Source organism: Varanus komodoensis, unplaced genomic scaffold, assembly GCF_004798865.1.
Source record: "Varanus komodoensis strain SLA01 unplaced genomic scaffold, ASM479886v1 scaffold81, whole genome shotgun sequence".
NCBI classification, from domain to species: domain Eukaryota; kingdom Metazoa; phylum Chordata; class Lepidosauria; order Squamata; family Varanidae; genus Varanus; species Varanus komodoensis.
Genome location: NW_025336495.1, coordinates 933,435 through 948,169, shown reverse-complemented (window position 1 = coordinate 948,169; position 14,735 = coordinate 933,435). Strand labels below are relative to the sequence as shown.

Genomic DNA, 14,735 nt, shown 5'->3' with positions numbered 1-14,735 from the left:
CTGGAAAAGTTCTGGAGCCAATTATTAAAAAATCAGTCTGCATGTACATCAAAGAAAATGGAGTGGTTAATAAAAGCCAACATGAATTTATCAAAAATAAATCCTGTCAGACTAATTTAAACTCATTTTTTCACTGGGTAACCTCCCAAATGGACAGAGAAAACACTGTGGAAATAATCTACCTTGACTTTAGCAAAACTTTCAACATAGTGCCCCCACAACATTCTGATAAGCAAATTAGCAAAAAGTGGACTAGATAAAAAAAACTATTAGGTGGATCCAAATTTGGCTGCTAAATCCATTACAAAGAGTGCTCATGAATAGCACCTTCTCAAACTGGATGGAGGCAACGAGTGGGGTGCTACAGGGTTCAGTCCTAGGCCCAGTGCTCTTCAACATCTATATTAATGATTTAGATGAGGAAGTACAAGGAAAGGTAATCATGTTTGCAGATGATACAAAACTGGGAGGAACAGCGAACATCCTAAAAGAGAGTATAAAGATCCAAGGCCATCTTGATAGACTTGAATCCTGGGCTGAAAGCAACAAAAAGAGATTCAGCAGGGACAAATGGCAAGTCCTCCACCTGGGAAAAAGAAACCAAAGGCATTGATACAAGATGGGGAACACGTGGCTCAGCAGAACCGAACAAGAAAAAGAACTCAGAGTAATTGTGGACAACAGGCTAAGCATGAGCCAACGATGCAATGCAGCCGCCAAAAGGGCCAATGCTATTTTGGGATGCATCAACAGAAGAATTACTTCCAAATCACAAGAAGTAGTAGTTCCTCTATACTCCTCACTAGTCAGACCTCTCCTGGAATACTGTGTCCAGTTCTGGGCACCAAGATTGAAGAAAGATGCAGCTAAATTAGAAAGGGTCCAAGGGAGGGCAGCAAAAATGACCCAGAGTTTGGAAACACGGCCCTGTGAGGAGAGACTGAGGGAACTGGGCCTGTTCAACCTTGAGAAGAGAAGGCTGAGGGGGGACATGATATTCTTCTATAAGTACCCCAAAGGCTGTCACAAAGAGGAAAGTAAAGATCTTGTCCAGATACCAGAATGTAGGACACAGAATAACCAACTCAAGTTGTGACAACCCAGATTCAGGCTAGAGATACCATATTTCCCTGAAAATAAGCCCTAGCATGATTTTTCAGGATGCTCATAATATAAGCCCTACCCCCAAAATAAGCCCCAGTTAAGATCGTCAGCCAGATGGACACATTTATTATGTCTGTTGAAACACATGATGGACATACTGAATTATAAAATAATAATATTAATATATAAGTAAATATAAGTAAATAATATTATTGACATTAATACTTAAAATAAATGATGATATAAATTATAATCACATATTTCTAAATACTCAAACGGGCGCCTTTGGATGAGAGGTAAAGGCCTATGTGAACAGATGAATTCAAGACTTATTGCTGAATGACCTGAACGAGCGCTTACGTCCGTATATGCCCGACCGCCCTTTGAGATCTGCGGGAGAGTCCCTTCTCCGGGAACCCTCCATGAAAGAAATTAGGAGAGTAAGTACCCGGAGGAGGGCTTTCTCTGCGGTGGCGCCCAACCTATGGAATTCACTTCCCAAAGAGGTCCGCCTGGCACCGTCGTTACTGGTTTTTCGGCGCCAGGTAAAGACCTTTTTATTTAAACATCATTTCAATTGTTAAAACATATGATCTGGCCTGGGCAACTTCTTCTTCCTTCTCTTTCTCATCCTATATTTTTATTTTATACTGATAATTTTAATTTTGTATTTGTAAATCAATGTATTTTTTGTATTTTTATATTTAATGGTAATTTATTATGTACTATTGTATTTCAATGTATTTTATCATGTTGTAAGCCGCCCCGAGGTTTCGGCAAGGGGCGGCATAGAAATGTTATAATAATAATAATAATAAAAAATGACCAATCAGAATACAGACGCAACGCATGAACAACATGCACACTTGACAACGGATGTGTTTCATAATTCAATACACTGTGTGTTCCAATGGATGTACATAATGCACTCGTGTGTTGCCACTCCTGTCTCATAAGTCTTCAATTAACATTTGATTTAATGGTAGTTTTAAAGGGAATAATATTTTGATCCCCAGACAAGATAAGTGCAAAAAGAAAGAGTTATTCTGTCGAGTACAAGAAAGGAATCAGGGCAAGAATCTTATGGCTTTCATAAGAAAAAATAAGACATCACCTGAAAATAAGCCCTAATGCTTCTTTTGGAGCAAAAATTAATGTAAGTATATTATATTAATATAAGTTGCTCACAAAAGCAGAGAGAAGCAAAATTCCTGAGAAAACCAAAGGTGGCGGAAGGAGGACTGAGGGAGGGCACGGGGACCCCTCCCATATATAACGGTTGCCAGGGTTCCTAGCTGTAAAATCTTCTTGACAACAGGCTCCCCGCAGGCACATGTGTGTCACACACCGAGACCAGGAAGGCGAACCAGAGTGCACCTGCTGTCCAGGATCTTTAACCTGCTACAGACCCTCCTCCTGAACCTCAGTTGGAGTCCTTAACATTGGCGCCTCAGACCCAAGTAGCGTCAAGTAATCCAGGCAGCTGAGGAAAGCCGCTTCCTGCCAGGGTATCCAGTACCATCTTGGCAGACTCTGGAAAGCTGCCGTCCTTACCAGGGGAGTTGCCCTTCTGTGAACTGCTTCTTCTTTCTCTGCATTTGGTTGGGATGGAGGGAGCAGAGTCTTTGGCACATTTGCTGAGAGGACCCACCTCCGAAATGAGGAATCCGATCTGCTCGGAAGTTATAACTGCCTCTGATGGATTTGTCTGACACTTGATATTAGGCTCCTCCTTGGAAAGAAAGGAAATAAAACAATTATTAAATGTTTGCACATGGGTCCTTTTGATAGTCCCCTGAAGACTTTATTCCAAAACAGATGCATTATTTTTGCTTCTGGCCCTTCCTCCAAAGGAATCCATGGTGGTGTACACTGTTTTTCTCAACCACTGCATCCTTTTATCCCCACAGTGAACCTGTAAAGAAGAATTCTCTGAGCTAAAATAACTGGTCCAAGTTTATCCAGTGCGTTTTGTGGCTGTCAAGGGATCTGATCCTGGGTCTCTCTAGTCCCAGGTCAAACTCTAACCACTATAGCATACTCTCTCTCCCCCATTATGATCACATTATTCAACTTGTGCATGATGCACAGCATAAAGTATTTGGGACACTATAAATATTATTCCTAACTTTGGGAAGCAAGCACTTGACCGAACTGTAAATTGTGTTATTTTGACCCTAATTTAAATAATGCCTTACCAGAGAAGAAGATTCAGGCGAGGTTATCACTGCAGCACATGCCTTGGCTTAACAGAATATGACTTAGCCCATACCTGTGGCTGAGTGAATGAAAGCTCCTCTTGTACAAACATCACCGAAGATGGGGCTGGCGGCCGGTTCAGCTCTTCCTTCAGCTTTGCCGGTGCTTGCTGTGGGGCTGCAGGCTGCTGCGCTGTTTGTGCTGTGCTGTTCTCCACAGGCTCAGTGGTGTGGATGGTGTAGATAAACTCTGGGGACTGTGGCAAGGAGCATGCTATGGCTTGATCCGACTCTACCACAAAGGATGTAATATCTGAGCCCACGGGTGTCAAGGGCTCTAGGTGGCTGGCTTGGCCTGAGCAAGGCGCATCGCTGTTCGTTGGATTAACTAGCAACTGCTGGCCCCGGCCCGACTGTGAGGTCGGGCACTGATTCTCCACTGGCTCTACTTTGACCATTTCCAGCTTGGGGGATGTATGCATCTCATCTACAATCTGAAAAACAGCCTCCAAGTTGACTTCTGTCTTCTTGTTTTCATCTGATGTGTTGCAGGACCAATTAGAAGGCAAAAATTCAACTGGGTATGAGGACTGCATTGGTGGATTCTGGTAAAGCAAATACAGTGGAATAAATATATGTATGTATGTCTTAGATTTGTCTTTTTCAAAGCAAGTAAACCATCACCCTGTCCCAGACAGATATAATATGGCAGTATGAAGGAGACAAGGGGAACATGAAGCACCTTTTCAGGTTTTCAGACTTTTTAGTTTCTTGATCTTCCTGAAAATTGGAAATGCTTTAAATGAACATGGCAATTTTCTTTATAGACATGCAGGCAATTAATCTTGCTAAGTTTTTAATTTACAAATGCAATGGGCATTTCTTTGTAAATTAAAAACTAGGCACTGCTGAATTAAGTTTCGCAAAAAATATAAATTTGACAACTCGTATCTATAGAGTATGATTCTGATTATATGATTAGGAATCTATTTATTTATTTAGCTTCTAGACCACCTAATAGCTGAAGCTGTCTGAGCAACAACAATACTGTGCATTAACAACTTTTTATGGTTCAAGGGGGTGTCCTCCCCACCACTCTTCCTTAAAGAAAAGGCTGTAAAAGCAGAAGCAATTTTTTAAAACTCTGCATTTAGTATTAGCAGTTAAGTTGAATCTATCCCAGATTAGATTGCTGTAGCAGATTGTTTTGGCCGGGATTTTTAAAAAACTTTTTTTCCAGAAAAGTCATCAATTAAGAAACCCCCAGTGAATTATTTGCATTGGGCTGGTTCACACAATCAAAACAACCCTACAACAGCCCGTGGATTATTTCAGGATGGTGGCAAATCTCCCCTTAATTTTAGGCTGGTGGCATATATTATGCAGCCTTTAATGCATGGTATACAGTTGTAATAAGTAGCAAAAGCATATACACCAACAGATATGTAAGTCAGGATAACAAGACACATTCATCTTGTTCTGAATGGTGAAACAGGCTTCAGCCTTGTTTCCCTCAAACTGTAACCTCCTTGTGGCATATGGCAAGGCACTTTTGAAATGGCCATGAGTTCCAAAAATGAGTTGCAAAACGACATGTTAAGGTGTCTTTTGTTCAAAGAAACAAAGGCATATATTGCATTGGGCATGCCTAAACTGGCTTATTGTGCTATTTTGTAAACTTACCTGAAAATAACTGCAGTGTGTATAAGTTGAGGCTGTGGGACTACAGCATCCACTTAGGGGATCCATATGTGTGGGTGGAGAGCAGCATTGCAGTACAGCTGGAAATCAATAAATAACACTGTAGACAGTAAAAGGCCTTCCCAGACAGAGTGGATAAAAATCAACAATGAAAAACCAGATTTTTAAACATTCAAATCAGATTTTTAAAAATTTAAATTGGATTTTTTTTAAATAAAATGCTTTCTGAGGGAAAAAACCCATCAATAGATAGTTTCCTATTTAAGATACATTATAGTCCAAAGGTTATTAATCCTTTGAATAACCTTTGAACTATAAGGATTCATTTAATTAGTATTAGTTTTTAATTATGTAGCATGAGGTTATATATTTATTTAGAATATTTATTTATTTAGAATATTTATATGCCGTCCTTTCGCAAAAGCCTCAGGACAGTTTCAATTTTTTGGTCAATGAATTCCATTAATCCATTCACAATGCCATGCTCTTCCAGAGGTTTCTATAAGATTACTGGGCATTTTTCTATCTAGAAGACATTATCACAGATGCTTGGCTTTACAGTTCTCGTGAATTTGTGTCTGCAGAGATCATGTGCTCTTCCTCACAGCAAAAATGTTATAAAATAAACATACAGAGTTGAAAAAAAGACCTTAGTCCCATTGCTCCTTTACAAATCTATGTATATAGGATCAACCCCTTACCTCTTAAGAGCTACATTTCAAAAAATTCAATGAACAGAAGATTGTTGGGAGCGGACTAGATCTGCACAGGAAGCGAGGCGTGAGGAGGGAGGGGCAAGCAGGACAAATGAAAGTGAAACCTGTTCTGCTTCACCAGTCTTTGGATGTTTTTGTGCATAGCCTGAGATTTATCTTATTATTCTGTCCCTGGAGGAGAAAACCTATAATGGCAGCAGGGTGTAAAAGAGACCCAGTTTGGGAATATTTTAATGAAGTTCATCTACTTGAGGGTAAGGCAGGCATGCGTGCAAATTATGCAGAAAACCATGATTTAATTCTGGTCTTACTAACTAGTGATTTAAATCTATTTATTTAAATCAAATCCACCCTATTCCCAGACATTAAAAAACACTTCTGGGTTGCATTTTTACTATATATTCTTGTTCTGCTAGTGCCAAAGTAGCATCAGAAATGCAGTAGACACAGTCCCCGGGTTATGAACGTCCAAGTTACGAACAACCCATACTTACAAATGAACTGCCATGAAGCCAATTTAAACATGAGTTAAAGACAAATGGTTTGTACCGTTGGGGGTTTACAGTCTGCTACGGAAAATGGTCATCACCACAGGGAAAGAAGCAAAGGGGGAGGGGGGGTCAGCAAGCATCACCATGGAGAGAAAGCGAGTGCAACGGGAGAGAGGGGAGCCACCAAAGCATGTCTTTCTGCCCTGCCCATCTGGAGAGGGAAACCTCTCCAGTATTTCCTTGCTGCAAAGAGGAGGCACTGGTAAATTTGGGCGGGAGGGGATGCTAGAGATATCCACAGATTTTCCACTTTTGGGAGAGTCCTGCACCCCTAAGCCCCACAAATGGTGGAAGGCTGGCTGTGTTTGGAAGTGTTTCTTAACTGTTTTATACAGGTGATCCAACTTACATACAAATTCAGCTTAAAGACATTATCAGGAACGGAACTTGTTTGTAATCCAGGGACTGCCTACATTCTTATACTCTATCAATGTGTTAAAGACAGAAGCGGCCCTACTGAAACAAAGTTATAGAAAGGTGTGCCTCTCTTCTTGGAGAGAAGGCCACAGCTTCTAATGACCTAAATAAGAAGTATAATAATTGCACAATGACAGGATACCTCTTACCAGAGAAGGGAGCAGCCTTGCTGAAGTTGATTCTGAAATCAAGCACTCCCTTGCCTCGGTGGTCTATGGTGCTGCTAACTTGCATATGGCAATTCCTGACATACGGCATATTGCAAAATGCTTTGTAATATGGCCACCATTATGGCCAACATGGCCACCATTATGGCACCCAAAACCCGCTGCATCAGATGGGCACTTCAGTGGGCCTGGTGGGAAATGTGGATGAGGAAGCCACAAGAAGAGAAGGAGGCACACTTCCCGCTGCTTTTCTTAGGATGCCTTCAAACAAGCTGCTACAGAGGGCTAAGTACAGCTGGCTGTTCTGCATGCACACCTCCTATCAGTGAACAGACGACCTATCCAAATCAAAGCAGCCTTTTCTGGGCTCACAGTAGCTCATCTGTGTATGCAAATTTATTCTTCCTGTTTGCAGACCAAGCGGGATTGCTAAAACATTAAATGAGCTACTATTTGAACCCAGGCCAGTCTCTGTATACTGAAATGTAATTTTCAAGAGGGCACCCTAATCCTTTTAACCCTAAAAAACGTTTAAAAAACTAAATAATGAGGTCATTAGCGGTTTAACATTCATAAAAATAATGGTGTTGACATGCATTTTCCCACTCTGTAAAATATAAATTTCATTTTTCCAGAGGTATGGGGGATAATCAAATCTCCTTGGAAGTGTTCCAGCACTTTAATAAGTGTCTAAATGTGACTTCAGTAAATCACCAGTTCTGAAGATGTGCTGATACTTCACAAAATACAACCCTTCTGAATTGTTCTTTGCTAAGACAAATACTCAAAGCTGCTACACTGACAACTGGAATAGGCAGTGAAGATGTGACTGATGACTGATCTATGCTAAATCCCTACTAAAACTGCAGTGTCTGAAGTGTACACATGTTTAGATATGTGTGTGTTTATAATCATAAATGCTACAAGGGCCATGGGATACCACAGCAGGTTTTTGTGGGAGCCATGACAGTGGTTCTTAAAAGCCATACATATGTGCTTCAGAAGGTCTGACTTCCATGGTTACATAATGGAGGCTTGTACGATGGAGCCCTAAAGATCAAAGCCATTCTTAGGCTTGATCTTAGGCAAAAATACCATTTTTGATTCAATTTAAAGTAATGAAATGAATGTAAACATTTTTCCCTTATCAGATCCAAGTCATATATTTAGGAATTAGTTGTGAAACTGTAGCTGCTTCCCTTGTTATTCTGTTTTGAAAGCAACAGCAGGATAAATTCCAAAACAAGGGCCACCTTGTTGGTGGCAGCACACCTATTTTGGATAGCAGAAGACCGAGGTTCAGTTATGGCATCTCCAATTAAAGGAGCACAGACTGTGGAGAGAACCCTCTCTGTCCGAAGCAGCATGATTGGTCTGGATGGAGTTAAATCCTGAGGCTGCTTCTAGATGGAAGCTCTGCATTCTTGTCTTAGCAGTTATGGTCACTGGCCTGCTGCTGAAACAGACAGGTCGAATTGCCATGGGCTTCCAAGACTGGTGGGGTGACACTGCTTCTTGGGGAGGTGGGACCTGTGCATATGGATGTATCTCTTGAATGAGCAGAGGCAATTGCCAACCATATCCCATGAGTTCTGCCCAGGGATAATCTGCACATACAAATACGAAGCTACATTGAATTACTGCAGATAAGATATTCTAATGGTCTATTGGTGGGAGGGTGACGGGAGAGACTTTCCATTGTTGCTGCTATTAAACAACCGAGAGTCCAAAACCCTTGAGGATATATTACAGCTCATCAAAGCATCCAGTGATCCACCAGTAGATTCCAGTCTACCTTCTATCCAGTTTTATACATTAAAGCACACTTTTTCCCCTGAAATAATACTAGAGCATGTTACCTGTTGGGTAGTAAGCTTGGGAATATGGTGCTGAAGCGGCATAACTGGTATATTTCTGGGAAGAGGTGGCCATTGTCTGTGGCCCGTGCTGAATGTGCACAGATGTAGCGCTGGGCTGCAGAGTGTAAGTTACCTCTGTCGGAAACCTCTGGAGTACAGGAAATGGAACCCCTTTGTCTGAAAAGGTCGAGGCCTCCACCTGCCCGGGAAGCATCCCAAGGGAGTTCTGCCATGTTCTGGGAGGAAGAGAAGTCCGATCTGAACCTTTCAGAGGGAAAGTATTTTGACTGTGAGATGATGGTGACAGGTAGGAGTACGGAGATAAGCTGTCTCGCCGAAAAGACCGGTGAAACTGTCCTAAAGTCAGTGATGCTGCACAGGGAGAAAGGGTGAGGAATGAAAGATTCACTCGGTTCACTAGATTATCATGTATAGCAAGAGGCTTAAAGTTTCACATGCTGCATAACATCTAATTAAATTCGCTCAAAATTTGCTATTAATCAAAATGTATAGAAAGCAATACTCAAAGAAGTAACTCCCTATTTACAGACTGTGAAGCAAAATTATCCTCTTTGAATCAGACAACATATAGCCCTGGTTCAGGATTTCTTTTACTGTGTAATCTCTTCCTGTTTAAGGCATCAAGTCATGCCCAAATGTCACCACAGAGCGAAGAAACATTTAGATTGGCACACAGCCTGAATTTCCAGTTCAGAACTCAAAGATGCCTTTTGAACAGCAAGACTGTGATGTCAGCAGACTGAACTTACCCAAACATCTCTGTGGTGCAAGCCCTCTTGATTGATATGCTCAAACTGCTGATACTACACTAGCACAGGGAACCTTTGTATATTCATTTAAGAATATATGGATATTCTGCACTTCAGAAAAACCTTTCTCAGGATGGTTTACAGCAACCATATTTCTTCTTCATCATCACCATCATAATCCATGATGCAATATAGAAACATCAAATAGAATGACAATGCAGAAGCAAAAAGCAACAAATAAAAAAGATTAAAATTCAACATTAAGGGGTTTGAGAAAATAAAGCTTTGAAAAAATAAAAACATCCCAACATTTTCCCAGGAAGCCATGCTGCCTCTAGCAATTCTTGGAGTTGTAGGACTTTATCTAATCATGCATAAGATTGTGTCCTTAGTCCTTCGGCTTGAAACATGTGAACGTGTGGTGTGGGACCGGGACTCGGGCGATCCGGGTTCGAGTCCCCGCTCAGCCATGGAGCCAACTGGGTTACTCTGGGCCAATCACAGACTCAGCCCAACCTGCCTCACAGGGTTATTGTTGTAAGAAAAAGACTGAGAACAGGGATTGAGAGCAGGAGGTGGAGAATTATGAAAGCCATTTCGAGTGTGTTCTAAAAGTGAGATATACATCTAATAAATAAACCTAGTATTCGGTGCAGTCCTCCTCCAGATGCCTCTGCCAAATGAAGCAAGAGGGTGGCTACTAAGAACAGGGCCTTTTTCTTGGCAGCACTGCAACTCTGTACAATGTCCTCCCCAGAAAGGATTGCTTGATGCCCACCTGACTGTTTTTGGTGTCAAGTGCAGACTTTAAAATAAGAATCTCCCAGGCATTTTAAGATCAGTTTTTGTTGTTTTATATCATAATTCATTTATTTTGTAGATGATTTGTCTTTTACTTGTTTTACCTTTTTGTGGATCATTTATCAGAGATATAAATATGGGCAGTTTTTACTCATTGTTTTGTTCGTATTTTGTGTATTTATCGTGCACTGACTATAGAACCTGGGCTATTCAGCAGTTCAGAAGGGCAATCTATCAATCAATCAAGGAAGATATATCTGGTCACCATTTGATGATGGCGGTACCCATGAGATGACCTCAATGATGGCTGCAGTGTACAGGCAGGCTCAGATGGAAGTGTTCCTTAAGGTTTTATAAATTAATATATTTATTTCCCAGCTTTTCCTGTGAGGAACCCAAAGCAGCTTACTTAATCCTCCTCCACTCTATTTTAAACTTATAAAAACCCTGGGAGGTCAGCCAGACCGGATCAGTGACTCACCCAAAGACCAAGAAGTGAATTGAACTCAAATCTCCTGAGCCCTAGTCCAGCAGTCCTAACAATTTCCCTACAGTGGCTCAGTGTTCCAATGAAGGGCTTCAAAGAACGGAAACCTTCTCTAAAGCACGCAGGAGCCAATGAAGTTGTCTCATCTCTGGCAAAATGCTTTCCTGGCACCCTGCTCCAATGTGCAGCCTCACGTAAGTTTTGTTTTTAAAACAACTTTCCAAACTGTCCTCTTAGGCAACTCAACCTGCAACACATCGCAGGACATGTTACCATAGGTTGGCGCACCACCAGGCCTTCTGGTAGAGACTCCAGATCTGGTCATGGTGAGACCTGCCCTAATTACATGTGGATAGTTGTTGCAATACAGTCTACATGGAGCTGTCCATGAAGAGTTCTCGATTCAGAGACTGGACAACCATTCTCCAGGATACTTGAACTGGATTCTTGTGCTAGATTTAATGGCCTAAGTGCCTCCCCTTGCCGACACGCTTTTTCGTAAGCAGCTGCTGCCAGGCAGTTGACTGAGAAAGGGTGGAAGTGGCTTTGACAACAACTGAGCATATGAACTTGCAATTAGTTTCTGGGCCCTATTCAGGCTATCAGTGATGTCATTTAATCAGTGATGTCATTTAAAGTCAGCCATCTGGGACTAATATATCTGATGAGCTACCTTCTTCTGTGCAAATTTGTCTACTTAATGAGATCAACTGATGCCCTTGTGAATATCCCAAAAATCTCAGAAGAAAGCTTAGCTGGCATGAGAGATTTTTCAGTGGTTCTACTTTGGAACTCCCTCCTGCAGGAGGTTTTAACTTCCTATCAAGTGTTTTAAATATTCCTTCTTGGGAAAGCTTTGAGCCAGGGTAGTTGTTCTCTCATTTAACCAACTTACTAGAGGTTGGTTAAATTATTTTCAATATGTGTCAATAATTCTTATCTTTCCATTCTGCTGTTTTTCTTCTTTTGGTACTTTATTATTATTTTACAGTTAAACATAATCTCATTGTTGCTAGGTTTCTGAGCTCAACTGAGGAAAGGTGGGATATACATGTTTTAACATTAATCAAAGTGGTTGGAGCATGAAAAAGACCCCACCATACCTGGGCTGTGCACCAAGTGTAGGCCAATTCATGCAAAACTTCTTTGTTCTGCATGCGTGGCTTGTTGTTCTGGCAGCAAGAACACATCGAAATATTTCACACATCAAAATAAACATCCGTGTTTTTCACATCTCTTACTGTAGGGGCGGGGCCCTCCAGATGTTGGAGTGCAAGTCCTTTCAGCCCTGGCAAGCATAACCAATTGTGAGAGTGATGGCACTCCAGCATCTGGAAAAATCACGTTCCCGTCTTGTCGGATAGCATAATTGACGTTTGTGTAGAATCACTCTGTGAAAAGTCCCCGACTACAGGATGCAGTGCAAGAATGCACAGCAAACGTTCTTCTAAGCCGAGGCTCTCTCACCCTCAGGACGACCAGTTTACAGACTATCTTTTCCAACCAGTTTTGAGACCCAGGTGGCTGGTGATGGACAGAACTTAACATTTTTCATTCTGTCAAAAATGGAGGAGGAGGAAAGCTTCCCCCAGTGCCCCTCATCTAGTTTCCTGTTTGTTTCGGTGTCTTGTTGGCCATCTAATGGGTGCAGAATCAGCTCTTGGGCTTGAACACCAAATACGATGAACAGTTTGTGCACCCTAATGCATTAGAATGAGAGAGAGTGAGAAAGCAAGAGAACCTGGCCTTTTGTGAAAATTGTTTAGTTGCTGGGAGCTATAAAAATACTGGATATTGGTCCTGACTAAGACAATGAGGCACGTACTAGAGGAGGACTGGGATGAGAAAGAGTTTGAGACTAATTCATCCATGTGGGAGACCTGGGTGAGTATGAAGAAAATAATCTAATCAGAGAAAATGGTGACTGGAGGCAGCAAACTGTACCAGAAATTTACGCTATGTTTGACAAATTGTGCAAACATGAACAAAAATGAATCAAATAATGCATTTCTACACAGCTATATTTAGGACACAATCTTACACATATTTAGACAAAAGAATTTCCAGCATGCTGGGTTGACATGCTGTGAACTGTAGGATTTTTTTCTGTTTAAACATAAATTGTATTATGCCCAACCTGCTTAACCCACTCTTTCTCCACAAGCTTTCTTCAAAAGGTAGTCCTGGATAAAATCTCAGACTCTTCATAGAACTACAGTTTGCAGGGTTAAGGAAAACATGGCACTTTAGATAGGTTTTCATTAAGTGCCTGGAAGGAGGGCACCAAGAGGGGCATTTACTTTGGGCTAATTAGTCATTAGACTAAGTGACTGAGGATTGAGGACACATAAATAGTTTATTTGCTTCTCATTGGAAGTCTCCTTAGCCAAGGCACTGCTGATGGGAAAGAAGAAAGTGCACATTCAGCCAGATTTAAGTGTTTTTGGAGAGCTGGACTATTTCTTTTCAAGCAGGGTGGTCTCAGAACTTTCCTCCTGCCCTTTAATAACGGCTTATGGATGTAGAAGAGATTCAGGTCTCTTGTGATTATGAATGCAGAGGGTTGTGGTGGCTTGGGGTTAATTTGAAGCCAAAAGGTGTTGAAGCCAACCCCTTTCCTTCATAAAGAGGCTATGCTGATTTCAGTGAGGTCTACCTTCAAACCTCAGCTGGCAAACTGTGGAGGTGGGTGGGACCATGTGGGTGAAAACGCTGCATCTGAGTGCTTTCCACTTCCTCTACAATGACTGAAAAGGTGTCATGCGCAGCAGTCACAAGAGACCAAAACTGAATGCCAAAACTCAGCAATGGAAGATACTGCAATCTTTCACAGGCGTGTGTATTTTGTATCAGCCACTGAGTAACCACAATCACTGTGCATATGTCTCACCCTCAGTATCTGGGATTAGAGCGCACAGTTGCCATGCATGTCTGAGCCAAGAGAGGCGTGTCTCTCTACAAAGGAGCTGAAATCTGTTTAATTTAAAACTAGGGCGCAATCCTATGCAAGTTTAGACAGAAAAAAAGGGTACAACTCACAGCTTGCCCCAGGCAATGCATGTACTCAAACACATTTGGAACTCAAGATGACCCTTCTTCCAGCTGATGAAATGGGCTGCAGTCCATGAATGCTAATAGATGTTGTAAGATTTTAAGATGCGACATGACTCTTGGTTTCTCCTGCTGTGACAGATTGCAACCCCTCCAGCCTTTTCTGTATCATTCCAATTACATATTAATAAATATGCAAGTTTTGAAGGAGCCACAAGGGCATTTGTTATTTCTGCTGCAGTGGATTGTGACCCCTCTGAAAGTGGTGATGTTACTAACACTTGTGGACGATGTGGGGCCAATACTTGTCTTCCCCAGCTGGACGCACCCCTGCTTGCTGGGCATGATGGAAGCTGCAGTCGAACACGTCTGGAGGCCATGCAGCTGGAGAAGACTGAGCTAAGCTAGGCCAGGGATGGGCAGAAAAGGATCTTTCTGGACACTGTGCCCTGCAGTCCCTTGAATTCCTGCCCCTTGGCCACCCTGGCAGGGCTTCTGGAAGCTGAGCTCTAGAACATCTGGAATGCAACCTTCTGTCGACCCCTGAACTAGGGTCATTCAAAGGATGTGTGTGCCCCCAACCCACCAGCAGCTCTCGTTCTGGTCTCTCAAACACTGAGCCTCTGAGTAAACGCTGGCCCTCCTTGCTGTGGCTCCCTAAGGGGCACACACTCTGCACATGCTCCTGAACCACTGCGTGCGGCGTGAGGAGGAGCTGGTGGGCAGGGCTCCTCCCGCGGTGCACGCGGCCGGTTCCAGACCGCTCCCCACGAGCGAGCGCGAGGCAGGAGCAGCGCAGGCGGCTCCCCGGGCCGCGGGCTGGGCGGGCGCCCTGCGCCCTGCCCTGCCCACGCCTTGCGCGGCGCAGGGTGCGGAGCCGCGGGCCGCGCCGCCCCCCGCCCGCCCGCCTCTC

The 14,735-nt window shown here is 42.6% G+C and overlaps 1 protein-coding gene across 1 annotated transcript in view; it reads right to left on the bottom strand.

Moving 5' to 3' along the window:
- The window catches only part of HSF5 (heat shock transcription factor 5), a 17,500-nt gene that overhangs the window by 2,592 nt on the left and 173 nt on the right, over positions 1 to 14,735 (bottom strand). The window contains exons 2-6 of the mRNA XM_044456092.1: positions 12,597 to 12,651; positions 8,714 to 9,085; positions 4,986 to 5,083; positions 3,377 to 3,907; positions 2,659 to 2,836 (exon numbers count right to left, since the gene is read on the bottom strand). Of these exons, the coding sequence (XP_044312027.1) occupies positions 2,659 to 2,836; positions 3,377 to 3,907; positions 4,986 to 5,083; positions 8,714 to 9,085; positions 12,597 to 12,651 (1,234 nt within the window). The remainder of the gene's footprint in view (positions 1 to 2,658; positions 2,837 to 3,376; positions 3,908 to 4,985; positions 5,084 to 8,713; positions 9,086 to 12,596; positions 12,652 to 14,735) is intronic.